The sequence below is a fragment of the Rhineura floridana genome, chromosome 13, assembly GCF_030035675.1.
Source record: "Rhineura floridana isolate rRhiFlo1 chromosome 13, rRhiFlo1.hap2, whole genome shotgun sequence".
Taxonomy (NCBI): Eukaryota; Metazoa; Chordata; class Lepidosauria; order Squamata; family Rhineuridae; genus Rhineura; species Rhineura floridana.
In genome coordinates, this window is record NC_084492.1 from 21,090,521 (window position 1) to 21,118,473 (window position 27,953).

Consider the following 27,953-nt stretch of genomic DNA (forward strand, 5'->3'; position numbering starts at 1 on the left):
TGCAGGGTGGGTTTATTTGTTTGTTGCTGTCTTTTGGGGCTTCCAGATGTTGATGACTTCCCTATCACTAGGGTGGCCAGCAGTGCATTATCAAAAAAAAAAAAGGAAAAAGATGGCACAGAGTTGCATATGCTAATTTATACATGAAAATTTACAAACAATTACTATAATTTAAATCGAATGCAATACATCTCACCACAGCAAGGAACAAGAATATGACCAGGTACCCTGTGTGCCAGACTGCCCATGGGCTGGCTGGGCCACTTCATGGCCCCTGCTGCTCTCCCTTCTTACGATTCTTTATCTTTAAATAAGGCTTGGATCGGACAGCCCTTCAAACAGAGCAGGTGTGAGGAACTTTTGGTTTTCCAGATATTGCTAAAACTACAACTCCCACCATCCCTGGCCATTGCCCATGCTTGCTGGAGCTGATGGGAGTTGTAGTTTGGCAACATCTGGAGGGCCAAAGGTTCCTCAAACCTGAAATAGAGGATGCCTTCTAATAGAAGAATGCTTCCAATAGCCCTTGAAATAAAGCAGGGGTTTCCAAGCTGTGATCCATGGACCATCAGTGGCCCACGAGTTTCATTCATTTAGTCCTCAGCATGTGTATGAAGAACACTTGCAATTTGAATTCTATGGAATTACAATTGTAATACAATAAAATACAATATAAGAAGTAAAAGAAGCAATAAAATAGAATTAAAAACCATACAGCATCTAGCACAGCACATGACAATTACAAAAACAGGCAGAAAAATCATGAAGTGGTCCACCAAGATCCTTGGCAATTTTCAAGTGGTCCATGGGGGGAAAAGTTTGGGGACCACTGAAATAGAGGACTGTCCTCTGCAAAGTAGTACACATGGCTAACCTTCCCTCCATGAGTCCACCTCTGCCACACACCTGCCTTGGGCAGATAAAGGGAGACTTCCACAGGTGATCATCATGCAAGACCCCATAGGCAGAGATCCCAGCTATGGGATGACATCATTCATTCTTGGCAACATGTTGGGGTGTTGTACAATATAAACAATAAGCCATCAACAAAAATAATATTGAGAACGGCAATGTTTAAAAGTAGCAAGAAAACCAGGTCAACAGAAGAAACATTTAAAACATTGTTTCATTAAACACAGTTAAGACTGACCACAGTTTGCCTGCTTTAAATGGAACAACAAACTGTGGCTGGTCAAAAACAGAAGCAAAGACTTCCAGAATTGTGATTGCACTGGAGGAGAGGGGGAACCACATGAGCCCAAGGTTTGCCTAGGTTTGTTCCTGTAACAATAAACAACAGTTTAATGTTGTGTCTGGACAAGGCCACTCTCTTCTTATCTAAAAGTGTCACAGTAAGAATATTTTTTTTAAGTAAGCCAGTGCCCAGATGTTCGGGAACCAAAGCAACTTAATTTTACCCAGGCAGAGATTACAGTCACACTCTCCTTGTTGTGGGACGGCCACAGCAGCAACAAATCATATCACATGAGGCAAATGCTGTCAGCTGTGGTCTTCCCTTGGGAGTCCATCGACCAGGGAAGGAAGCTACAAGTCCGTCTTTGTTAGTTCAGCTGCAGATGTGAAATTATGGGAAGGTGTGGGTTGTTTTTTTTTTTTTTTTAATTTTGAATCAGGGTCAATGCTACCACTAGGTAGAATGAGGTGGCCCTTGGGTGTCATGAAAGTGTAGCAAATTATTTTCAGGGCTTTTCTGTGTGTGTGATGGTACTCACTGTCACCTCTATTTTACTGCCCATGGCAACCATTTTGTGCTGGCACTCACAGCACTTTTATCATGGTTTGAGTACTGGCACCTCATTTTTTACAAAAAAAAGAGCACTGGTTATTTTATTGTGATTGCATTTGTATTGTCAAGGAGGGGAGCTTGAAGAACCTTCCACTTCAGGCACCAAAAGAACTGACTCCTTGACTTGGAAGGGTCTGCCTCAGGGAGCGAGAGGTCTTGTGCTGCCCCTGCTTTTATTATACTTATATCCAACACTTTCCTTTTTTCCACCCTCTTCCTAAGCAGCTTTCCCATCTGGTCTTGCATCTATCCAGGCTAGAGATGGGTGAATATGCCAATGTTGGTTGTTCTCAGTTTCTCATTTTTTCAGCCTTCAGTTGACATTTCCACATGGTTTGTGATTAAAAAAAAGTCCTAATGAAAATGTATCAGCATTTTAGTGCAAATTTTGCATAATATACACATAAGAACTTTGGATGCTGCCTTATAGCAAGTCAGACTATTGGTCCACTTAACTTTGTATTGTCTCCACTGAGTGGCAGCTGTTCTCCAGGGTTTCAGGCAGGGACATTCCCAGTCCTACCGTGAGATGCTGGGGACTGAACCTGGGACCTTCTACATGTTAAGCAGATGTTCCAATACTCAGCTACATCCCCTCTGTCCCTTGTGGCCATGCAGGAACTTTTGTAGGCTTGCATTAAAATGAGAATTGAACTAATTTCTCCTATCATCCTTACCCTGAGGTGAGGAAACAGCAAAAAAGTAATCATTTTTGTAACACTGGAAATTCCTCATCAGCTTGGTTCAGGATCTGTTGGACGGGATTAAAATCTTACAGGTTTTTTTTTTTTGGAGGGATGGATAGGAAACTAAACAATTTGTTCCAGTTTGCTTACTACAAATCTCAAACACACCTGGAAGTCTTCTCTCATTCACCACCAGCCAAAAAACCCCAGGTGTTTGCTCACCAGGTCCATGTTTGAAAATGCAACAGGAAATTAAGCTCTTTCCCCAGCTTCAAGAAAAAATAAAACAGGAAATTGCATTTCCAAAAATTGCCACACAAACCACTTTCTCACAGTGTATTTTTCAGTCAAAATGTTGCAACAATTATCTCCTTGTGGTCCCTGCCCTTCAGAGATTTAGGATTACTAGTCTCATTAAAAGCGATAATAGAAAGTGCCTCTGAGCATGTGCAGTGTACATTTCCCTCACACTGATCTGGTTTGGACATATTACTAAACGATGTTTTAGCATAACATGCATGAATCTTGTGCTTCTGCGCCCCATTTTCTTTCTCTTCCTCATGGCAAAGATCATAAGCTATTACTTCTGTTTTCAGTTAAGTGTGGTTTATTGTCATGTCCAAACCAGAAATTGTGGTTAATCTTAACAACAGTGTACGGAAACATGTTAGGATCATAAACTCCAATTTGAAAATTGGCTTGTTTCCCTAAACCATAGTTGAGACTAACCATACAGTTTGACCAGGTTCAGAACCAGCATAGCAATTAAGACCTGTCTCACTAACATATTAGAATTCTTTGGGGGTGTCAACAAGCATATAGACAGAGATGATCTAGCTGACATTGTGAACACAGACTTTCAAAAAGCTTCTGACAAAGTACTTCACCAAAGACTCCTGAGTAAACTTAGAAGTCATAGGATAAAGGTGGAGAGGTCCTCTTGTGGATCAGGAACTGGTCAAGAAACTGGAAGCAGAGAGTAGGAATAAATGGGCAGTTCTTCCAATGGAGGGGTGTAGAAAGTGGAGCCTTCAAAGGACCTGGGGATTGTGAAGAGCTCCAAAAGCACCTCTCCAGACTGATGAATGGGTAGTAAAATGGAACATGCAATTCAGTGTAAACAAGTGTGAAGTGATGCACACTGGGGCAAAAAAAAATAAATTCTAATTTATTGGTTGATGTAAATGAACAATCAAGAAAGATTAGACAATTATGTATTGTTATATCATTATATTTCACTATATAATATATTATAATCCATTATTCAGGAAAGATAATGTTAACATATGACATAACATTGTCGTTAGAGCCATACGACAATGGAACCAATTACCTAGAGAGGTAGTGGGCTCTCCGACACTGGAGGCATTCAAGAGGCAGCTGGACAGCCATCTGTCGGGAATGCTTTGATTTGGATTCCTGCATTGAGCAGGGGGTTGGACTCGATGGCCTTATAGGCCCCTTCCAACCCTACTATTCTATGATTCTATGATAACAATGGCTCCTAACCCTGATGGATATGTTCAACCTCCACTGTCCACCTCCAGTGATCCAAAACATATTGAGCTATTTTTGTGTGTGTCTGTGTACAGTGAGGTGGGGGGACTAAAGTGAGTTCGGTGTTGTGCACTCTCTTGCATTCAGTCACACGCACTCTCTATATTCTATGTAAGTCTGTACACAAGAGAGGTAGGTGCCAACCATCCAGATAGTGGCAGTGGTGGCTCTATGTCAGTGAGACAGTGGTATCCGCTCTGGGTTTTCGTCTGAACTTTCAAGGGGCTGTTTAAGATGCTCAACCACTGCCCCACTGACATGGAGCCACCAGCCACCACTGCATCTAGGCATCAGTTGGACTTGCTGCAATGGTTGTAGCATTTGGGGCAGGGGTTGGGGAACCTATGGCCTTCCAGGTGTTGCTGGACCACAACTCCCATAATCCCTCACCATTGCCCATCTTGAGGGGGGCTGATAGGAGATGAACAACATCTGGAGGGACACAGGTTCCCCACCCCTAATTTAAGGTGTCAAATGTACGCTCAAAGTAAGCTGAGTATTGAGCACTCTGTCCCCCATTCACAGCCATAAGTGCCATATGCAGTCTCTATATTCTAAATAAGACTGTACACAGGAGTGGCTGCCTACCATCCAGGCATCAGTTGGACTTGCTACAATGGTTGTGTCATTTAGGATGTATGTTCAAATGACACCCACCTCAAAAAAAACACCACTCTTACAAATTCTACATAGTATTCTACATGTAACACTTCTGCAGACCAACAAATGCAGTGGAGCACAAACCTTGTAGCATTTAGGGGGGGAAACCAAAGAGGCCTGTCAAATGGCACCAAAGTTAGCTTTACCCTCTACCCCTCAAAAGAGCATTGCTTATTACATTTGCAGGCAGGATAACGTTCTGTTTTGCTTGAATGATCGCTATTATACAAACTATGGAGCATGACAACAATGTGTTTCTTGGTTAACACTTAAGAGCCAAAGAAGGATGCTCGCTAGATGTGTAGCATGCAACTTATACACCTTGTTTTTCCTGAATTGCGGGCACGTGGGGAGGAGCAACTGTTACACACAGTATACAGATAGGGGAAGCTTACCTCTGCCCTCCCTGAGGCTATTGGAACCAGCCACCCCTGTGCATCTAGGACCCCAGTCAAGGAGGGTTCCAATCATGCTGGGGAGGGAAGAGATGAGCCACTCCTGTTTGCATCCCTGTAGGGATGGGGGAGAAATTCAATTCAGTTTGCATTTAAAGACGAACCAACCTAATCTGCCTCTTCCAAAATAATATGAAGTCCGAAACACAGCCATCCTTCAAAATTTGCCCTTGTCTGAATTTTGCAATGCAGTTCTCCAGCCAAGTAATATGTACAAAAGTGCAAATGCTAGGTAAAGTGTTCAAAGAAATAAATATACTAGTGAAAATAACATACAAAAAAGTATTATATTACGGGAAATTTCTTTGCAAAAATGTGTGTATTAGGCAAATCTGCATACAAACATGTACATATTAGGAGAAATTTACACAAAAATGCTGATGAATTTTCATGAGAACTTTTTCTTTTTAATGCAAACTGATGTGGAAATGTGGAGAACTGAACTTAAGACTGGAAAAATGAGAAACATTAGGAGAAATTGCTTGTAGAACTTGGACGTTAGTAAAAAATACATACAAAACGTGCTTATTAGGATAAATTTGCACTAAAATGCTGAAGAATTTTCATGAGGATTATTTTTAACATTGCAGATTGCTGCAGAAATATGGAGAACTGATTGGAAAAATGAAAAACTGAGAGAACCAAAATTGGCAGCTCCTCCCATACCCTTATTGTTGCTAGCCTTGATGTCTGCCCTGAAGACCCTAAGCCAGCCTTTCCCAACTAGTGGGCCAGCAGATGTTGCTGGACTACAACTCCCATCAGCCCCAGCATTCCTGACCATTGGCCATGCTTGCTGGGGCTGATGGGAGTTGTAGTCCAGCAACATCTGCTGGCTCACTAGTTGGGAAAGGCTGCCCTAACCTAACCTGCTGCCCTCAGGTACAGAGGAGGACAACTCCTCGCCAGTGTTGGAGTAAGATTCAACTGCCAGGCTGCTGAGATTCCATATGGGATGTGGTGGGGACATCATCTTGTTCTTCACTTCAGACACCACAATGTCTTAGGCCGGCCTTGTACTCCCAGTTGACTCAGTTGCTTGGTAAAGTACACAGCCCTTTCTCAAAGCTAACCAGCCTGAATGGGCCTAGAAGGGATCTGACCTTTCCATCATGAGGGAACTTCCAGTGTTGCCACATTTGTACATTTTTCTGAGGGGGAGAAATGTCGAAAGAGCAAACTTTTCTGGTGACACCTGAAATTCCACATCTTCCTAATTAAGGCATAGGTGGGAAACTTTTGGCCCTGCAGGGTGGGTTTATTTGTTTGTTGCTGTCTTTTGGGGCTTCCAGATGTTGATGACTTCCCTATCACTAGGGTGGCCAGCAGTGCATTATCAAAAAAAAAAAAGGAAAAAGATGGCACAGAGTTGCATATGCTAATTTATACATGAAAATTTACAAACAATTACTATAATTTAAATCGAATGCAATACATCTCACCACAGCAAGGAACAAGAATATGACCAGGTACCCTGTGTGCCAGACTGCCCATGGGCTGGCTGGGCCACTTCATGGCCCCTGCTGCTCTCCCTTCTTACGATTCTTTATCTTTAAATAAGGCTTGGATCGGACAGCCCTTCAAACAGAGCAGGTGTGAGGAACTTTTGGTTTTCCAGATATTGCTAAAACTACAACTCCCACCATCCCTGGCCATTGCCCATGCTTGCTGGAGCTGATGGGAGTTGTAGTTTGGCAACATCTGGAGGGCCAAAGGTTCCTCAAACCTGAAATAGAGGATGCCTTCTAATAGAAGAATGCTTCCAATAGCCCTTGAAATAAAGCAGGGGTTTCCAAGCTGTGATCCATGGACCATCAGTGGCCCACGAGTTTCATTCATTTAGTCCTCAGCATGTGTATGAAGAACACTTGCAATTTGAATTCTATGGAATTACAATTGTAATACAATAAAATACAATATAAGAAGTAAAAGAAGCAATAAAATAGAATTAAAAACCATACAGCATCTAGCACAGCACATGACAATTACAAAAACAGGCAGAAAAATCATGAAGTGGTCCACCAAGATCCTTGGCAATTTTCAAGTGGTCCATGGGGGGAAAAGTTTGGGGACCACTGAAATAGAGGACTGTCCTCTGCAAAGTAGTACACATGGCTAACCTTCCCTCCATGAGTCCACCTCTGCCACACACCTGCCTTGGGCAGATAAAGGGAGACTTCCACAGGTGATCATCATGCAAGACCCCATAGGCAGAGATCCCAGCTATGGGATGACATCATTCATTCTTGGCAACATGTTGGGGTGTTGTACAATATAAACAATAAGCCATCAACAAAAATAATATTGAGAACGGCAATGTTTAAAAGTAGCAAGAAAACCAGGTCAACAGAAGAAACATTTAAAACATTGTTTCATTAAACACAGTTAAGACTGACCACAGTTTGCCTGCTTTAAATGGAACAACAAACTGTGGCTGGTCAAAAACAGAAGCAAAGACTTCCAGAATTGTGATTGCACTGGAGGAGAGGGGGAACCACATGAGCCCAAGGTTTGCCTAGGTTTGTTCCTGTAACAATAAACAACAGTTTAATGTTGTGTCTGGACAAGGCCACTCTCTTCTTATCTAAAAGTGTCACAGTAAGAATATTTTTTTTAAGTAAGCCAGTGCCCAGATGTTCGGGAACCAAAGCAACTTAATTTTACCCAGGCAGAGATTACAGTCACACTCTCCTTGTTGTGGGACGGCCACAGCAGCAACAAATCATATCACATGAGGCAAATGCTGTCAGCTGTGGTCTTCCCTTGGGAGTCCATCGACCAGGGAAGGAAGCTACAAGTCCGTCTTTGTTAGTTCAGCTGCAGATGTGAAATTATGGGAAGGTGTGGGTTGTTTTTTTTTTTTTTTAATTTTGAATCAGGGTCAATGCTACCACTAGGTAGAATGAGGTGGCCCTTGGGTGTCATGAAAGTGTAGCAAATTATTTTCAGGGCTTTTCTGTGTGTGTGATGGTACTCACTGTCACCTCTATTTTACTGCCCATGGCAACCATTTTGTGCTGGCACTCACAGCACTTTTATCATGGTTTGAGTACTGGCACCTCATTTTTTACAAAAAAAAGAGCACTGGTTATTTTATTGTGATTGCATTTGTATTGTCAAGGAGGGGAGCTTGAAGAACCTTCCACTTCAGGCACCAAAAGAACTGACTCCTTGACTTGGAAGGGTCTGCCTCAGGGAGCGAGAGGTCTTGTGCTGCCCCTGCTTTTATTATACTTATATCCAACACTTTCCTTTTTTCCACCCTCTTCCTAAGCAGCTTTCCCATCTGGTCTTGCATCTATCCAGGCTAGAGATGGGTGAATATGCCAATGTTGGTTGTTCTCAGTTTCTCATTTTTTCAGCCTTCAGTTGACATTTCCACATGGTTTGTGATTAAAAAAAAGTCCTAATGAAAATGTATCAGCATTTTAGTGCAAATTTTGCATAATATACACATAAGAACTTTGGATGCTGCCTTATAGCAAGTCAGACTATTGGTCCACTTAACTTTGTATTGTCTCCACTGAGTGGCAGCTGTTCTCCAGGGTTTCAGGCAGGGACATTCCCAGTCCTACCGTGAGATGCTGGGGACTGAACCTGGGACCTTCTACATGTTAAGCAGATGTTCCAATACTCAGCTACATCCCCTCTGTCCCTTGTGGCCATGCAGGAACTTTTGTAGGCTTGCATTAAAATGAGAATTGAACTAATTTCTCCTATCATCCTTACCCTGAGGTGAGGAAACAGCAAAAAAGTAATCATTTTTGTAACACTGGAAATTCCTCATCAGCTTGGTTCAGGATCTGTTGGACGGGATTAAAATCTTACAGGTTTTTTTTTTTTGGAGGGATGGATAGGAAACTAAACAATTTGTTCCAGTTTGCTTACTACAAATCTCAAACACACCTGGAAGTCTTCTCTCATTCACCACCAGCCAAAAAACCCCAGGTGTTTGCTCACCAGGTCCATGTTTGAAAATGCAACAGGAAATTAAGCTCTTTCCCCAGCTTCAAGAAAAAATAAAACAGGAAATTGCATTTCCAAAAATTGCCACACAAACCACTTTCTCACAGTGTATTTTTCAGTCAAAATGTTGCAACAATTATCTCCTTGTGGTCCCTGCCCTTCAGAGATTTAGGATTACTAGTCTCATTAAAAGCGATAATAGAAAGTGCCTCTGAGCATGTGCAGTGTACATTTCCCTCACACTGATCTGGTTTGGACATATTACTAAACGATGTTTTAGCATAACATGCATGAATCTTGTGCTTCTGCGCCCCATTTTCTTTCTCTTCCTCATGGCAAAGATCATAAGCTATTACTTCTGTTTTCAGTTAAGTGTGGTTTATTGTCATGTCCAAACCAGAAATTGTGGTTAATCTTAACAACAGTGTACGGAAACATGTTAGGATCATAAACTCCAATTTGAAAATTGGCTTGTTTCCCTAAACCATAGTTGAGACTAACCATACAGTTTGACCAGGTTCAGAACCAGCATAGCAATTAAGACCTGTCTCACTAACATATTAGAATTCTTTGGGGGTGTCAACAAGCATATAGACAGAGATGATCTAGCTGACATTGTGAACACAGACTTTCAAAAAGCTTCTGACAAAGTACTTCACCAAAGACTCCTGAGTAAACTTAGAAGTCATAGGATAAAGGTGGAGAGGTCCTCTTGTGGATCAGGAACTGGTCAAGAAACTGGAAGCAGAGAGTAGGAATAAATGGGCAGTTCTTCCAATGGAGGGGTGTAGAAAGTGGAGCCTTCAAAGGACCTGGGGATTGTGAAGAGCTCCAAAAGCACCTCTCCAGACTGATGAATGGGTAGTAAAATGGAACATGCAATTCAGTGTAAACAAGTGTGAAGTGATGCACACTGGGGCAAAAAAAAATAAATTCTAATTTATTGGTTGATGTAAATGAACAATCAAGAAAGATTAGACAATTATGTATTGTTATATCATTATATTTCACTATATAATATATTATAATCCATTATTCAGGAAAGATAATGTTAACATATGACATAACATTGTCGTTAGAGCCATACGACAATGGAACCAATTACCTAGAGAGGTAGTGGGCTCTCCGACACTGGAGGCATTCAAGAGGCAGCTGGACAGCCATCTGTCGGGAATGCTTTGATTTGGATTCCTGCATTGAGCAGGGGGTTGGACTCGATGGCCTTATAGGCCCCTTCCAACCCTACTATTCTATGATTCTATGATAACAATGGCTCCTAACCCTGATGGATATGTTCAACCTCCACTGTCGGAGGCTGCATGCTTCTAGATACCAGTTGCTGGAAAACTGGATGAGAGGAAAGTGCTATTGTGCTCAGGTCCTAAATACTTCTTAAAGCACCCCAAGCTAGGCATAGTACCCCAGGTGAAGTCCAACTAGCACAGAATAAAGTAGAATTATCACTCCTCTTGCTTATGTTAATATGGGCATCATATCAACTCAGCTGATCATTATGTCTACCCTAAGATAAAAAAAAGATTGCTGGTCATCTCCATATTTCCTGTATTCATCATCATTTATTTTTATGCCACTTTTCCAGGGTAAACCATGCTCAAAGTGGCTCACAACATCAAAAAGCTTATATAGGATAATTCACTAACAATTACTAAATGAAATTTAAGCAGTCATGAAACATCAGGCTAATGAGACATGCCATATTAATAAACATACAATGAAATTAAACAATCCGCTGATCATTCATAATAAGGACTAACAATAAAAATATAAGAACATCATCCAGATAACAGCAAAAATAATACATCTCCAAAACTAAATCTTGACCCCAGCAACAACTCCTAAGCAATAATACTCCATCTCAATTGGTCTCTCTCCAGGCACCTTGAATAGCCACAGAAGCCTTTGTAGCTGGAGTGATGTTTGGGGTCCCATAACTTGCAGCTGTGAGGTCACATCTACACCATACATTTAAAGCACTCATACCATTTTAACAAATCTTGGCTTTCCCCAAAGAATCCTGGGACTTGTAATTTATCCCTCACAGAGTGCGACAATTCCCAGAACTTTTAGCAAGCTACAGTTCCCAGGATTCCTTGGGGGAAGCCACGACTGTTTGTGGTTTAAGAGTGCTTTACATATATGGTGTGGATGAGACCTAAAACTAGGTATCTCATGCTACCCTCTCTTACCATGTATGTGATAGAGACAGACAAACACTAACTTTAAAATTTTTAACACCAACCAGCATCAAACTTCTGAATGTTTAACTGATCATACACCAGTTCCCCCATGGTGGGGGCATTAGAATCCTTGTTGCCATGAACAGTGACAAGTTAGCTCAATATAAAAATTTGAAGGGTATTTGAATACCTTGCTGCTAGCTGTCCTCTTACTCAAAATACTTTCATGTGTGAGCTTCAGCAGAAGATTCCCATCAGGCAGTATGGTATTTCAAGGTATCATTTCTTCCCAGAAAGTTTGAACAGAACATGCCCTTATGTGGAGGCAGGAGGTTCACGTGATTCTTTTTAGTAGCAGCAAGACTTTGGGAAAGAATATGTCATGGGCCTGTTCTGTCCTGGGGACCCAAGTGCCTAGCAGGACTAGGAATGGGGAGGAAATGCAGTTCAGTTCACATTTACAGATGAACCTACCTAATATGCACTTTCCAAAACAATACAGGAACCAAAATGCAGCCATCTTTCAAAATTCATGCTTCTCTGAATTTTGTAGTGCAGTTCTCCAGCCAAACAACGTGTACAAAAATCCACATACTAGGGTAAAGTGTTCATAAAAATGTACATATTGGTGAAATTAACATACAAAAATGCATTATATTAAGGAATATTGTTTTGCAAAAAGGTATATATTAGGCAAAACTGCATACAAAAACGTATACATTAGAAAGAATTTGCACTAAAATGCTGGTGAATTTTTATGACTTAAAATCCAAACTGATGTGGAAATGTGGAGAACTCAATTTAAGACTGGAAAAATGAGAAATTGAGAGAAACCACAACTGAAAGATTCATCCATCCCTAAGCAGGATTGAGAGGAGGCAACGCATCTCAACACGTCCAGGGCTCCTGGTTCTATCACAGAGAGTAGAGACATACTCTGAAGTGACCTGGATGAAGCAGCAACACAAACAGGAAGGTTGCTTGGCTGGGATAGATGTAAACAGTTCTCACTGGAAAGTTTATAATGAACCATGGATGAGTCTCTCTCTCTGTGTGTGTGTGTGTGTGTGTGTGTATTTCCCTCAGATTGCTAGATGCCCCCATTATTCCACCTTAGCACTTTTGAAGTCCTTCCTTTGATTATTTATATATGCAGAAGATGCTTATGTTAGAGGAGGAAGATTTTATTCTAAAGTTACCCCCTACTCTCCTGGTGTTACAAAGCTTGCAGTGAAACGGTAGCGTCTCTAGTAGATTTTTCCTCTGTGTCTTGTTGCATTTTGCCAAATAACTTGGCAAAATTGGTCTCCCGTAGCCCCCCACGGAAGCTCCGGGCTGCAAAGGCATAGAGGATGGGGTTCAGGCAGCTGCTTAAAAAGGCTACAGAACCATGAAAGTTTGTCAAAGCTTCAGTTGTCTCTAGCAAGGCCTTTGCTTTCTCTGGTTGGGCATATTTCAGCAACAGTGCAGAGATTATGATGAGATTTAAGATGTGGTAGGGGAGCCAGCACACAAAGAAGGCCCCGACCACAGCAGCAACCAGCTTCCCAGTCTTCATTTCTTTGTGGTGTTTCAGAGTCCGGATCCTTCTCACCACACAGGAATAGCAGACGGACAACACAGCAAATGGGATCACAAAGGCAAACAAAGTCTCCAGAATGTTAACTGCAAGGCGGTGCTCGTCAGAGTAATATATTTCATCTGTACACTCTCCTTCCACATTCTGGCTTGATGCAGATATCAGAGTCGGGCATGCAAAGACACTTGCCAGTATCCAAACTGTCAGCAATGTCCTGTGTATCACACATGGCCTCCGCCACCTTTGGGAGGCGAACGGAAGGACCACAACAGCAAAGCGGTGGAGGCTCATCAGGGTGATGAAGAAAACGCTGGCATACACGGTTAAGTAGACAAGATAGATGAGCAGTCGACACATGGCATCTCCAAAAACCCAGCTGTTGACGAAATAGTAAATCCAGAATGGTGCTGTCAACATGACCATTAAGTCAGCCATCGCCAAGTTCAAGATGAGTACAATAGTGAAAGAGCGCTGTGGGAACTTGGTAAGAATCGTCCAGATCACAAGACCATTCCCAGGCATTCCAACCAGGAAGCAAGCGCCAAGGAAGATACTTGGAAGCAAACTAGCCTCCACCCATGATGCCCCTGTCACCGTGTTGTTCCAGGGCGTCTCTGTGGTATTCAGGAGGGCCATTGTGCACCTCACACAGAACGCAGCCTTTGCTGATAGCTGTCAGAGAATGCGCATCAGCAGAGCTCCAGTGCAAAAAGGGAAATGACCAGGGCTAATGTAGAGTTGATAGATACATTGCCACATATTTTCAAAACATTGGCAAGAACCCAACATTTTCCTTTTTTTTTACTTTTTCTTTTGCTCAAACCAGGACTTCCCAACTGGTTTGCAACAGACATGCGTGCTAAATAGAGAAGCTCTGTTAATGCAATCCACATCCCTCCAGAGGATGTGTGCCTGTTACCCAACTGGAAAAGTGCTGAATAGGAACCATGCTTTGATACTCCAACCATGCTCACACTGCATTATTACACACAATGTTCTTTTTTAGGGTAAAAGGAACTGTTGTGTAGTGGCACCTTATATATAAAGCAGTTTTATACGACTTTGAACAGTCATGTTTTTCCCCCCAAAGAAGCCTGGTAGCTATAGTTTGTTAAGGGGACTGGGAGTTGTGAAGAAACATCCATTCCCCTCACAAAGCTACAATTCCCAGAGTGGTTTATCAGACAATCTGTCTTCCCAGGGAACAATGGCACCAGGCACATTTGTCTGGGGAGAACATTCTACAATTGGGGAACCACCTCTGAAAAGGAATGTTCTCGTGTTGCCAGCCTCTGCACTGCCCTCAGAGTGGGCACACGAAGAAAAGCCTCAGATGACAAATGCAGGGTCTGGGGACATTCATTCAGGTGCCTAAGGTATTGGGGTCCTGAGCCACATAAGGCTTTATAGGTCAAAAACCAGCACTTTGAATTGAGCCTGGAAACCTAACGGCAGCCAATGCAATTGAGCCAGGATTGGTGTTATCCTATTTGCATTTCTGTTGCAAGCAAATAGTAAGTAAATTATTTCCTAGCTAGTTTCCAGTAGGCATGTACCTCTGGGAAGGCCAATTCTGCCCCACACCTGCTTTGAGCCACTATTGTGAGATGCACACCCATGCTCTGTAGGCAACAACAGTCCAACTCTCACAAAACGCTAGTATCTTGGTTTCCAGAACCAACATTACTGGGGAAATGGTAGAATTACAAGAATGTTCTCTTCTGGAAGTGATAATTACTCACAAATAATTGGCTACAGAAACTAAAACCAGTAGTGTTGCCCAGGGAAATTCTCACTACTCGGACAATTGAAAATCATGGGAATGCTATTGTTTGTCATGTAGTTCTATGGCTGAGCCACTAAGCACTGGGTGGCGGGTGGTGGTGGACTACACACCTAATTCTGAATGGTGTGTTTCCCATTCATAAAGGAGACCGTTTAGGGGAAACAGGTGCTGCTGGCAGCTTGTGGCTTCTGATAGGGAAGCGTCTTGGTACAGCACCTGCGTGTATCACGAGGCTAAATTTGGCCTCCTGCAATTATCAGCTCAAGGACTCAGAGTGGCGGTGGGGTGAACTGCAGCTGCCAACGAGCTCCTAGGTGCAGCTGGCAAGCCAGTATAAAGTGAGTGGCATCGGGTGATCTGAAGCTCCCTTGGGGTACTAACCGAAATGGCTTTCCTCTGGACAGCTGCTGTCTACCTAGCCCTTCTTAGCACCGTCTGGGGTGAGTAGCATCAGCGCATCCATCACCAACTCAGGGCTGCGCTGCCCGTGGTCTTTGCTTCCTTCCTTTCCTTGGCTAATGACTGATGTAGGACACAGATGACCGGGGACAGATACTATACCCACAAAACCCCCAATTATACAGGTGTACAGGCCATCCTGCCCAATGTTACCTGCATTATAGAGGAGAGGAACAGCTCTAGGGGCTCCCTGTGTATTTATGTGCATACACACACACACACAGTTTCCCTGACTCTTTCCAATGGAAAGAGCATCTTTCTCTGTTCCCCTTCAGAGCTTGGAAAAGTTACTTTTTTGAACTACAACTCCCATCAGCCCAATCCAGTAGCCATGCTGGCTGGGGCTGATGGGAGTTGTAGTTTTAAAAAAGTAACTTTTCCAAGCTCTGCCCCTTCTAGCACATCTGCATATGCAGAAGGGCCATAGCTTAGTGGTAGAGCCTCTGCCTTGCCTGTAGAAGATCCCAGGATCAATCCCTAGCATCTCCCGGTAGGCCTGGGGACAGCCCTTGTCTGAATCCCTAGAGAGCTGTTGACAGTCAGTATAGACCACTCTGAGCTGGATGGACCAATGGTCTGACTCAGTAACAAGGCATGTTCCTTTGTATGCTCTTGCATCAGGTGGCATGAGCAGCAAGCGCAGGTGTAGTACTTTCAGAGGAGAGGCTCTAGGTTACTGCAGGTAGACCGTTGAGCTGTTGCTGCTAATGCACAGAACTGGACTTTGAGTGACTCTCAAGCTTGGCACACAAGAAAGCCAACCAGCTGCTTTCAGGATCTCACCAGGCAGGATTTCACCTTTGGGGCTTATTAAGAGCTGCAGCACTGGAGCGAGGCCAAAAGCCCAACATCCGTCACACTCTCTTGCCTTCTTCAGCCTGGACCTCAGCAAGGATGCTGAATTCTCATCACTTCTTGCTTCCTAGGCTGCGGAGTCCCTGCAATCAGACCGAATGCAAGGGACACAGTGAGAATTGTCAATGGAGAGAATGCAGTCCCAGGCTCTTGGCCCTGGCAAGTATCACTGCAGGTAAGGGCAGCTCCCTTTTTGCAGGGGAGGAGGGATAGCCCTGGCACAAGAATCTGCTGCTCACTTTAAAAATTCATAATTGTATTAAAGTTAATTTATTATTATTTCTTCATATATTTTATATCCCACCTTTCCTCCAAGTAGCTCAGAGTGGCATACAGGGGTCTCCCCCTCCATACTATATCCTCACAACAACCCTGTGAGGTAGGCTGGGGTAAGAGACAATGAGCTTTGTGCCTGAGCATGGATTTGAACTCTGGTCTCCCAGCTCTAGTCCAACATTCTTATCATTACAATACTGGAACGATAAAAGTATCTGATGCAGTACAACCTTATCCCACTCTGCGGTGGATTAGAGGATTGTTAATTATCTGGAGAATTATGGGGCAAAATACCTGTAAGTTAAATACCCTCCTGCCAGTAGCAGTATCGTTTATGTTTAAGGTTGAATTGTTCAAAATGATAAATGCTGCAAGCATTTAATATGACACGGTTATATATTTTTTTCTGACCTATTTTGGGCATAGATGTTGTCTACAAATGGCATATGATGTATCAATGTGCTCTCATGTGCTCTTTTTTTCTTCCTATAAACATGAATAAAATGACACATGTTTTCATGCACCATATAAGGCAGAGAATTCATCATAGGGGAATATCAGAGGAGGAGAGCTAACTCAGGGGACCATCACAGATTTTCCGTACAGTAGGGAAAGGACCTTAGCTCGGTGACAGTGCATCTGCTTTGCATGCAGAAGGTCCCAGGTTCAATCCCCAGCATCTCCAGGAGGGGCTGGGAGAGACTCCTGTCTGAAGCCCTGGAGAACCTCTGCCAATCAGTGTAGACAATACTGAGCTAGATGGACCAATGGTCTGACTCAGTATAAGAAAGCTTCCCATGTTCCTATGATCTCTGTGAACTCAGCAGCCGGGCCTACAGTTCAAACAAAGGGCAGGCACAGTCTGACAAAGGCCTTTCCGCTACCACCTTTCTCTCTCTGATCTCTCAAGCAGGAAGAAATTTAGATATTTATTTAGATACAAAGCATTTCAACCTTGCTCTCATCTAAGCAGAGGCCTCAGAGTGGCTTGCAGGTAACAGAAACAGTACAATCCTAGCCCGATGACAATAAAACTATCATATAAAGCAGCCATCATCATCACACGCACAAGCATTCACCTTGTGAAATGCTTCAACGAAGGTGAGATTCTGAGCAAAGTTCTGGCTATTTCTCAATTGCTTCATGACTCAAATGTCGCCTCTCAGAATGCATCAGCTTCTGCTGATGCTCAGTGCCAACAAATTCACATGGCTTGTAGAAGAAGCAACTCTTCCCGTGGGAGAAGCATGCTATCCTGTGTTTTTGGTTTTGTCTTGTCAAGTATTTGGTTGCATACACACCATGCAAATCTAAAGCACTTTTTTTTCTCTCCCAAAGAATCTGGGGAACTGTAATTTGCTCCTCACAGAGCTACCATTCCCAGCACCCTTAATAAGCTAGAGTTCCCAGGGTTCTTTACAGGGGGAGGAGTGGTTTAAATATATAGTGTGTATGCAGCATTTGTATCAAATGATTAAAAAAAACCTTTTACTCTGTTGCTACAATTAATCAGGGGTGGGGGAACATTTTAACAAGACAAAAGATTTTAAATTAATTAATCCAACCAGTTTAGTCTGGAGAAGATTAAGGAAAGACATAATATTAGCGACCTACAAATATCTGAGAAAGGATGTCCCAATTGAGAGCATGAGTCTGTCCCATCTTCTATAATTCCAGAGAGCTGGCCTAAAATGGATTGATGGAAACTGCAGGGAAGGGCAATAGCACCTTCCTACTCGCAATTCCCCATCAATTGATATTCAGAGGAATGCTACCTCTGATACCAGAGATTATATATATCCATCATGACGAGTAGCTCTGGCAGGGATGGTGCCAGGCATGGACTCTTGGGCACCAGCCATCCCAAGCACACAGCACCATAGCCCAACTCATCCATACAGGTGGCACAGGGCTAACAAGCACACCCGCACGTCCCACCTACCTCTCCTGTCCCTGTGAATGAAGTGTGCGCTAAGTGCACATGCCTGCCATCAACCAAGATGGTGGCAGGGTCATCAGCTCAAATAGGGAAGCCCCCGTCACCATCTTGGTTGGTGGCAAGCATGTGCACACATCATTTACAGGAACATAAGAGGTAGGTGGGGCATGCGTGTGGGCTTATTGAAGCCTGCACTGACTGTGGGGGGGGTTGACTAAGAGCTGCCTCTCAGCAATCCCTGGCAGGATCAGGACCCAACACTGCCACGGAACAGGAGCACTACCCTCCCACCCTAAGGAGGGATCCTTCAGGGGCCCCTCTGGGCTGCAAGAGCCCTTGGCCAGTGCCTGACCTGGCCTCCCTCTGGTGCCAGCCCTGAGCTCTTGATAGCCTTATCCTCCATGAATTTTTCTAAGGCTACATCATACATTTAAAGCACATGGCTTCCCCCCAAAGAATCCTGGAAACTGTAATTTGTTAAGGGTGCTTGGAATTGTAGCTCTGTAAGGGGTAAACTACAGCTCTCAGGATTATTGGGGGAAAGTCATGTGCTTTAAATGTACCGTGTGGGTGTGACCTCCCTTTTATCGATTCTAAGTAGTGGGCATTGTTGATCTTGTGGTAGCAAATTCTACAGTTTTAACAATGTACTACGTGATGAAGTCCTTCCTTTTGTATGTCTTGCATCCCCTACTGTTCAACTTCACTGGATGATGCTGGGTTCTAGTATTCTGAGAGAGGGAGAAAAGCAATCTCTGGCCATTTTCTCCATGCCATGCACATACATTTATACGCTTCTATCTTGCTCCCTTCCCCCTCTGCCTTTTTTCTAAACTAAAAAGCCTCACACTTTGTAACCTTTCTTCATAGAGGAGTTGCCCTTTTCTGCCCCTTTTCCAGCTCTACAATAGAGAATGAGATAAAAGCAATTCTGGTCCGGTGAGTTGTTAGTAGGCCGAGAGGTTCAGCATGAAAGGCATAACATCAAAGGAGGCTTCCTGTTCTTCTCAGTCCACATAGATTCAAAGGGGGCGGGAGGGCAGAAAAAAGAAGAGTGGGAGTATGAGGAAGAAGATATTCACCTATTAGCCTAGGAGTGGCTAATCTGGGGTCCTCCAGCTGTGATGGACTGCATCTCCCATTATCCCCAGCCAGCACAGCCAGTAGTCAGGGATGATGGGAGTCAAGGTGTAGCAACATCTGGAGGGCCACAGGATAGCTGGCGCCCCTCCATTAGACAGTAGTAGTCACACAATTTTAGGCTCTGGCCTTATTGGTCTTAGGGGATGGGAAGTGGAGGCTCTTTAAATGGTAATGTATATTGTATTATTAGTTTCAGAAATTTGGTGAAGCAGCCCTGCTGTGTTTTGGGGAGGACCCCGTGCTCATTCCACTGAATGGGGCCCTGGGCTTCTGCCCCAAGTCTTACCCTGGTGGTACCACTGCCTCTGTTCAAGCAGTGCCTCCGTTTTCTTACTGCAGTGCGTCTTACTCCAAGGGCACCTCCACACTCCTCTCTCTTGTGTCACTTTTTCCAGACTAGCACCGGCTTCCATTTCTGTGGTGGTTCCCTGATCAATGAGAACTGGATTGCTACTGCTGCACATTGTGAAGTGAGGTAAGAAGACAAGGGTGGCTTCAGGTCTTCCCCACTAGCTTGAGACAAAACCATTGGTAGATCCAAGCAGCAGGCAAGACAGGCATTCTCTGGTGCAGCTGATCTCCAGGACTCAGTGTGGTATAGCAGTTAAGAGAGTCAGGATAGGACGAGAGTCCCTGGTTCAAATCTCTCAACCATGATGCTCACTGGATATCATGGAAGGTTTGGAATACACACAAGAAGGGACGCCTCACAAGAATTTTATTGTCCCCTCTTGCAGGACAGAACCAGGAAACTCCCAACTCCACCTAGCTACAACTAAGTCCAGCACCACCTAGTGACTAAACCATACAATGACACCATCTACACACTGGACCAGGGGGTCACAAACCCAGCACCCATGAAGGCCTTCAGTGGTGTCCCCAGCAGGAATCCCAGAATCTGAGCTTTCTTTCTTTTTCTTTTTTTAAAAATGCCTTTAGTCCTCATAGAAAGAAAGTTATGGAGCAAAATGTGCAGGTACCCCTCTAAGCGATTTATGTTAAATGAGGCAGCCTCGCTGCTCCTGCCAGTCAGTGTTATTTAGCCAATGAGTGAAATCAGAGCTGTGATTGATAAGTGAGTTGCAATAGGAATCGCTGGGGTACTAAAGAGCAGCTATTTTGCCCTCCCTTTTAGTGCATTTTTCCTGCTTCTGTTTTCCCCCCTGGTCCTTAGACTCTCCATAGTTTGCCCTTCCGCTTTCCCTAGCAACCAGGATGCATCTTTCTTGAGGTGGGTTCGCCTGAGATCTGGGAGTGTCTAGATATGCTCTTCAAATACTGCTACACAATAAGTGTGGGTGAATGTTAAAGAATTCCCCTCCCCTCAAAAGGCAAACATGAAAATTTTGCAAAGAGGCTTAAGCATGTCTCCTGCTTTGCAGGAGCTAAAGACTAGGGACTCATTAAAGCCATGTTATACACCAGTGTGGTGTAGTGGTTAGTGTGTAGGACTACAACCTGGGAGACCAGGGTTCGAATCCCCACACTGCCATGAAGCTCACTGAGTGACCTTGGGCCAGTCACTGCCTCTCAGCCTCAAAGGGAGGCAATGGTAAACCACCTCTGCATACCGCTTACCATGGAAACCCTATTCATAGGCTCGCCATAAGTCGGGATCGACTTGAAGGCAGTCCATTTCCATTTTTTTCATAGTTAACTTGCTGTACAAAAGCATACATATCTACTCAGAAGTAACTCTGAGTGTTTAATAGGGCTTACATCCAGGCAAGTTGGTACAGAATGGCATCCTAGGGATAAAACAAGGCTCTTATGCCTTTAACAGGTGTATGGCAGGCAGAAATTCAACAGGTTAAGCCTTTTCCAGTATAGAAATACAATTATGTGAAAAGCTTCACCTTGACTTCTCTCTAATTTTGTGTTATGTCATGCCCCCATGATAGCCATTTTACAACTGGTGTCCCCAACACTCAGAATTTGAAATGTGCCCTCTCATCTAAAAGGTTGGCGACCATTGCACTGGACAATCTGTCCTAAGTTAACTCACTGTCTCTTAGCCCAAACTACCTCACAGTTGTGAGGATTAAATGGAGCATAGGAGGTAACCGTATTTATTTTCTGTCCTACTAAAAATGTAATCAATAAATAATTTCAGTTCTGCAAGCCAAATAGTACTATTCGTATGTTCCTTTAGGAGCAAATTCTGATGTTATGCATATTTATTTATTTAAAGTGCTTTAACCTATTATTAAATTAAGAAAGGGTCCCAGAAAGAGCAGCTTACAGAAAAATCAATAAAAACAGAACAATCCTGGCTGCAGGGTTACAATTCAAAAGCCGGGGCACAAAAGGAAAAAGGGAGGAGGAAAGAAGAGGAAAGCAAGCAATCTGAGGTAGAAATTCTTGAAGTTACACAGTAGTTCTTATAGCAACCTATTAGAATTGAGGCAGTTCAGAGAGGGGTGAAGGCGATCTCTCAGCAGAGCTGACAGAACGGCCCCTGCTTCCCATCTGCCCCTGTGCTGCAACAAGACGGCATGGTTGCAGTCTAGTGACAGCTGAAGGGACGGAAGGAGGTGCCTGATGGACCTTGTCTTTCAGCAGAATCAATGGAATGAACCTGCTTCCTTGGTTAAACAAAAACTCCTGGGATGTGTTTAAGGAACCCCTTGGCCCATTCTTCACACTCAGCTTCCACAGTCATCCCTTTTCCGGCTTCACTCAAACGCAATGAGCTAATCCAGGGAGCCAAACACATTGACCACATTTGGATGTCACACTAAGCAACCCTTGACCTAATTTCATGCAGGTGGAAAAATTGGGGATGGGGAAGGGGAGGGCAGAAAGAGAGAAAAAAAGGGCAGCCCCAAATACTTTTGACTCCAGACCCAGCCACCATTGGTATGTGGCCCCCAGCATATTACCCAGAGGGAATGTGGCTCTTGACAGGAAAAAAATGGCTACCCCTGCATTGAGTTATCATTTAGTGTGATATGAATAAGACACAGTGAGCCTTGGGGTTTTGTGCATAAACAGTAGTTAGTACTAACTAAAGTTTGTTTGAAACATGCCAACTTGAAACCATGGAGAACATTACCCACTGTCTTGTCAGTTCAGACAAAACAACAAGCCACGGCAAGGCAAAATGTGAGTGAAAGCTTCCAAACTCCTCCACCTTGGCTGCATAGGAAGAGGAGCGTGCAAGCCTGAGACTTGTTGTACAGGCTTGTATATGTCTCAATGAACTATGCCATAATGTGACATCTGCATGCACACATTCACCTTAGCTCATGTCTTTTCTGTACAGGAATAAGAGCATAAAACACATTGTAAACCTATTTTGGGAGCTGTGGGGTGGGGGAAGGCATCACTGTAGCACACTTTGGAAATATGGATATCAACACCAACCTTGTCTTCCTTCCAGGCCCGGAACACATTTTGTTATCCTTGGAGAGTATGACAGAAACTCTGGAGCTGAGCCAATCCAGAGGAGATCCATAGTCAAGGTGAGCTGATTACATTGAGCCTTGCTACATGAGGCACAAGAGCAGCAGCAGCACTGGGAACTAAAAGAATACTTATCATCTATTAGATTTTTGGGTACCAAGCAACTAACGAAACTAATAAATATGATGATACTGATGATGATGACAACTTGTTAGCCACTTGTTAACCAGAGGTCTCCAAGTGACTTCTAACACATAAACATGACTACATTATACATTAACAAATTCATATAAAGTAGGTGTGTGGGACCTTTGGCCCTCCAGATGCTGATGAACTACAACTCCCATCATCCCTGGCCAATGGCCATGCTTGCTGGGGCTGATGGGAGTGGTAGTTCAGCAACATCTGGAAGGCCAAAGGTATACCCACAATTCATTCTTTTGCACGTGCACACAGATACACACACACACACACAACTCCTCCCATAACAGTGATAGCATGCTTTCGCAGCACTCCAACAACAAAACATCATCAACTCAGTCTGGGGGAAAAGATAAAAAATGTCAGCAAAGGAACTTGGGCAGACCTTCTGGGGACAGCATTCCACAGATGTGGAGCCACAGCTGGAAAAGGAAGCAGCAGGGGCACCTGGCTTCAAAGCAGGCAGCAGCCACTACCCAGCCTTGATGGGATTATCGTGTTGGCTTTCTTGGAAGACTCCTGTTTTAAAATATGGCTTCTGAGTGGAGGCTCAACCCACAGAGCCACACACTACACAATGGTGCCGGGTTCTATTTTCCCTCCCTCCTGTGGAAAGTTAACTTTTCATCTAGCACAGTCTTCTTCATCTTCAGGCCCAGGACCCACCTTTTAACCCAAATCAGTAACCTCAACCCATTTTTATCTTTATTTTTTTTAAAAAACAACCATCTCCTTTTTTTCTTCTTTTGCCTTTCCCTCTCTTCCCCTCCATTTTTCTTCTTTTTTAAAAAAACTTAAACGGAGAAAAAAGGTCGTGTTGACCTTTTAACCTTGGGCCCCAAATGTGGCTCTCCTCAGACTACACCCCCTCTCCAGCCACATCCCTCTCTCTAGGTCACAACCCTCACTGCCCCTGCTTCCTGGAATGTTTTTGCCTGGCTAGAATGTCTCCTCAAACTCTGAAATTGCCTCTACCTTGCCTGGATGGAGGAGAGAGAGAGAGGGGTATGTCAGCATGTGTAGAAACTACAATCCACTTGCTGCTCTGCCCAGGCTGGGACAAGGCAAACTGGAAAGGAAGCTGCACTTGCTGTGAATGTTGGACTGATACCATTCCGATTGACCAGGAAAGGCTATGCAGGCAGCTGCAAAGGACGGCGCAAGGAGAATAGTTGTCTCACTCCTAGGAGTACCCTGGGAACAAGCACACTCCTGTCTTAATAATAAAGGTGGCTGTCAGGCAGTTGATGAGGAAGAAAAGGATGTAGGAGAGAAATTAAATTCCATTTGCGTTTAAAGGCAAATGTACCCAATCCACACTTTCTGAAACAACATGCAAACCAGAACACAGCCCTCGTGCAGCATTCACACGGCTCCAAATGTTGCAGCGCAGTCCTCCATCCAAGGAAATGTATATAGAAATCCATACCCCAGGGTAAAATGTATATACACTGAATATATTAGTGAAAATAATATACAAAACCCAACTATGTTAAGGACAAATGCTTTGGAAATAGGTGCATATTAGCAAAAATTCACACTAAAATGCAGGTAAATTTTCATGCAGACTTTTTTTTAAAACTGCAAACTGATGTGGAGCACTGAATTTAAGATTGGAAAGATGAGGAATGGAGAGAAACCAAAACTGACAGGGAGAGGTTGGGTGGTTTGATCATAACCATTGCATGTTGCTCCATATGGGGCAACAGGGCACTGCCTCACAAAGCTCAGTCTGCCCTTCCGCCAGCCCCCACCAGAGGGTGGCACTAACTGTGGCAGCTTTCTCTTCGTCTCAGTGTTGCCCTCAGCTGAGAGGACAAAGATGGGGACAAAACTACAGTCAGTTGCTTCAGCCTGTCATTTGCTCTGGCTCCACCTACTGTTGGTCCTCCTGCCTTTCACCCCACCAGTCTCAATGGGCACCAACCAGCGCTGTGCCTAACCTTTCCCTACTTGGGGGTTTACTTGTTTCAACAGCAAGTGGCTCAGCAGCCAAGCTACAGCAAGTGGCTCTTCCTCTGGTGACAGTCAGCCAGTGCCAGCAATACTGGGGCAACAGCATCACCACTTCCATGATATGCGCTGGAGCGGCTGGTGCCTCCTCCTGTCAGGTAAGAGCACTTGTGTAATAATCCAGAGAGAGGAGGGAGCACTGGGCAAAGAGGAAGGTACCATGCTGAAAGTGCCTTTCTCCACAAGCATTTGCTAAGCCTTAGATCTTTGCAGGGCAAGTACCCATCAATGTAACTTAGTCCCTCAAACTACACATCACCCACACAAGGTGTAGGGAAACTTTGGCTCTCCCGATGCTGCTGAACTACAGCTCCCATCATCCTTAGCCACTAGCCATGCTTGGTGGGGCTGATGGGAGTTGAAGGTCATCAACACCTGAAGGGCCAAAGGTTCCCCACACCCGACCTAGCCAAACCCCATTTGCCTCCATGTGCAGATACAGAATATCTCAGGCTGAACTGATAGCACAGATCCATGGGAAAATGTGACAAGGGAGCAAGAAATCCTGTGTTGCAACATCACTTTTCTCAGACATAATTTCTCACAATTGCAGTTTAAAGTGCTGGGCCAAGCTCATGGAAAGAACCCATGCTGTCAAGCCAAGATGTTGCTCTTTTTGAGGCTCCTTCCCCACCAAATATGCCACTCTTTTGAGCCCCACTCCATGTCACAAATTGCAAGCACCCAAAGAAGAGGGGGAAGAGGCACTCTAGACATTACTGGTATCCCCCTTTACTCAGACTTCAGGGCTATGCTTTCTCCTCCAGGAGTTATATTACATGGTGATTAGATAATAAGATCGCTGCCAGACTGTATTCACATACATGGTCCCAGTAATCCTTAAAGTGCTCCTACAAGGAAATCCAGAATTATTACTTACATATTAACCTGAAGACCAGGATGTAACACTAAATCATAGTTTGTTTTTAACCATGATTTGTTGAACAAACCAGGACCGATCTCCTAGACAAGCAAAGAAACCACAGCTTGTTTCTCATAATGTTGGTTTTGTTTTCTAATCACTGCCTTATACCTCTGTAGCCGGGCAAATGTCTTGGGCAGGGTGCCGAAACAAACCATGATTAAGCTAGGATCGGGGGCTTGGATGTAACCACACAATGCAGTTAATGGAAACAGATTCATAAGCCAACTTCAAACCATGGTTCCATATTCTGGTTTGCTGGCCACAAACTGTAGTTGGTTGGCCAGGGTGGGTGCAGACATAAAAAACAAACAAAAAATATGCTAAATAAACATGGCTTAGCATTACTTGTGAGCCAGGCCATTGGCTTACTAATGGTTGTCCAGTCAGATTCCTGGGTGAGGAAAAAGGATATCTCAGCTCACTGCTCAGTCTCTTATCCAAATGGCTTTAAAGTGCTAGAGCCCCTCATCAGGGAGTTTTTAAGGCTTTCCTATCAAAGTTTGTATGGGTGTAACCCCTTTTATCTCCATTTAGGGTGATTCTGGCGGCCCTCTGGTGTGCCAGAAAGGCTCAGCATGGACCTTGATTGGGATAGTCTCCTGGGGCACCACCAACTGTAATGTCCAGGCTCCTGCTGTCTATACGCGTGTCTCTAAATTCCACAGCTGGATTGAGCAAGTGGTAGCTTACAACTGAGGACACTCCAATGTGCAAGGCAGAAATGCTGCGTTGGACACTTTTGCCTTGTAGGGAAGGATATTTCATCAGTGCAACCAAGGTCTAAGGTAGCAGAAACATCTTTCATTGCAAAATAAAGATGGTCCCTGCAATCCTGGTTTGTCCTGTTTATCAGTGCAGGTATTCCAGTAAGTTTATTCTGAAGGTGGTTTGAGCTGCTGTTTTTTGTAACCAAAAGAATAATAACTGAGGAATAAACTTCCAGGTGCAGCTCCATGAATCAGAGAGCAAAACCTTTACATCTGACACTGCCCCCAAGATGCTTTGGCAACTCTCAGCTATCTTTCCCACTCAGTAAAAATACCTTTGGAATACACAGGATACAAAGCACTTTTTGCAAGTACTTGATCTCGCAAGAGCAAGATACAGAAATACCAAGCATTAATGTAGGTGTATAGAGAATAGTGAAGAGGTTAGGAACTTCTGCTATGTTCAGAGGGCTCCCTCTGTAAAGTATTCCTAAGATTCCACTAAAATGCATAGGAACCACCTCCAATATGGAGACACAGTTGTTGACAATGCAGCCAATAAAGCAGTCACCCAGTCAATGCCACCCAAACAGCCAAAAGAAATCCACTGACCACCAAAGTGAGGATCAACATTTTACTGAATAAACAGAATACATTTACAAATTAAAAATGGACTGAATACACAAAATAAATAATTCTATACACTAATTTCAACATTATAGGTTAATTGCCATGTATCAAATCACACTCTAAAAATGTAGATTCCATAGTGTAAAAAAAGGGAGGGGAGGAAAAAGGGAAGGGAGGGAGAGGCACTTAATGTAAAAAAAAAAAAATCACAGACATGAATACTTGAGACAAAAAATCCCACTGTCCCATTGAGAAGAGGGAGAGAGATTTGGAACAATCCTTTTTGGCCACTTGGATGTGATGAGGAGGGGCGGGGAAAGTCTGAGAAGCCAAAGCAAGTTCCTCAAGACCTGCAGTGGAAGACTTCCAAGAGGCACTGCAATGTCAAGACTGAAACATTCATGGGGTAGGGGAAAAGGGCAGCTGGAAGCCAGAGTGCAGAATGCTTGGAAAGTAGCCTGCTACTAGCCAGAGAATATCAGCATGTCTTACAATGCAATCCTACGCACATCTACTCAGAAATAATTCCATCAGGTTCAATGGTGCTTACTCCCAGGTAAGTGGCTATAGGACTGCAACCTTATTTATGTAAAACAGTAGTTTTCAAACTGTATTCCAAGGAACCCTGAGGTTCTTTGAAACATCATCGGTGAGAAAATCAGTAGCAGCAAACAAGCCCTCCTGAAAGACCGCTTGCCCATGGCTA

General features: G+C 43.8%; 3 protein-coding genes across 3 annotated transcripts in view; 1 reads left to right on the forward strand and 2 right to left on the reverse strand.

Moving 5' to 3' along the window:
• PSKH1 (protein serine kinase H1) overlaps window positions 1-27,953 on the reverse strand; it is a 75,328-nt gene that overhangs the window by 5,677 nt on the left and 41,698 nt on the right. The gene's annotated exons all lie outside the window — the stretch shown is intronic.
• Window positions 12,291-13,544, reverse strand: LOC133369373 (leukotriene B4 receptor 1-like). Its single transcript, XM_061594646.1, has one exon. It carries the CDS (start codon window positions 13,542-13,544, stop codon window positions 12,546-12,548), a length of 999 nt encoding a protein of 332 aa, XP_061450630.1. The 3' UTR covers window positions 12,291-12,545.
• Window positions 15,080-26,606, forward strand: CTRL (chymotrypsin like). Its single transcript, XM_061594648.1, has 6 exons — window positions 15,080-15,134; window positions 16,080-16,183; window positions 19,762-19,841; window positions 22,749-22,830; window positions 24,883-25,083; window positions 26,445-26,606. Exons 1-6 carry the CDS (start codon window positions 15,080-15,082, stop codon window positions 26,604-26,606), a joined length of 684 nt encoding a protein of 227 aa, XP_061450632.1.

What these genes read in the sequence shown, in the direction of transcription:
- LOC133369373 (XM_061594646.1), bottom strand. Translation starts at nt 13,544, where the DNA reads ATGGCCCTCCTGAATACCACAGAGACGCCCTGGAACAACACGGTGACA.
- CTRL (XM_061594648.1), top strand. Translation starts at nt 15,080, where the DNA reads ATGGCTTTCCTCTGGACAGCTGCTGTCTACCTAGCCCTTCTTAGCACC. An exon ending in CCTTCTTAGCACCGTCTGGG is followed by an intron (nt 15,135 to 16,079) that starts GTGAGTAGCATC and finishes CTTGCTTCCTAG; the next exon opens with GCTGCGGAGTCCCTGCAATC. An exon ending in AGAGGAGATCCATAGTCAAG is followed by an intron (nt 22,831 to 24,882) that starts GTGAGCTGATTA and finishes TCACCCCACCAG; the next exon opens with TCTCAATGGGCACCAACCAG.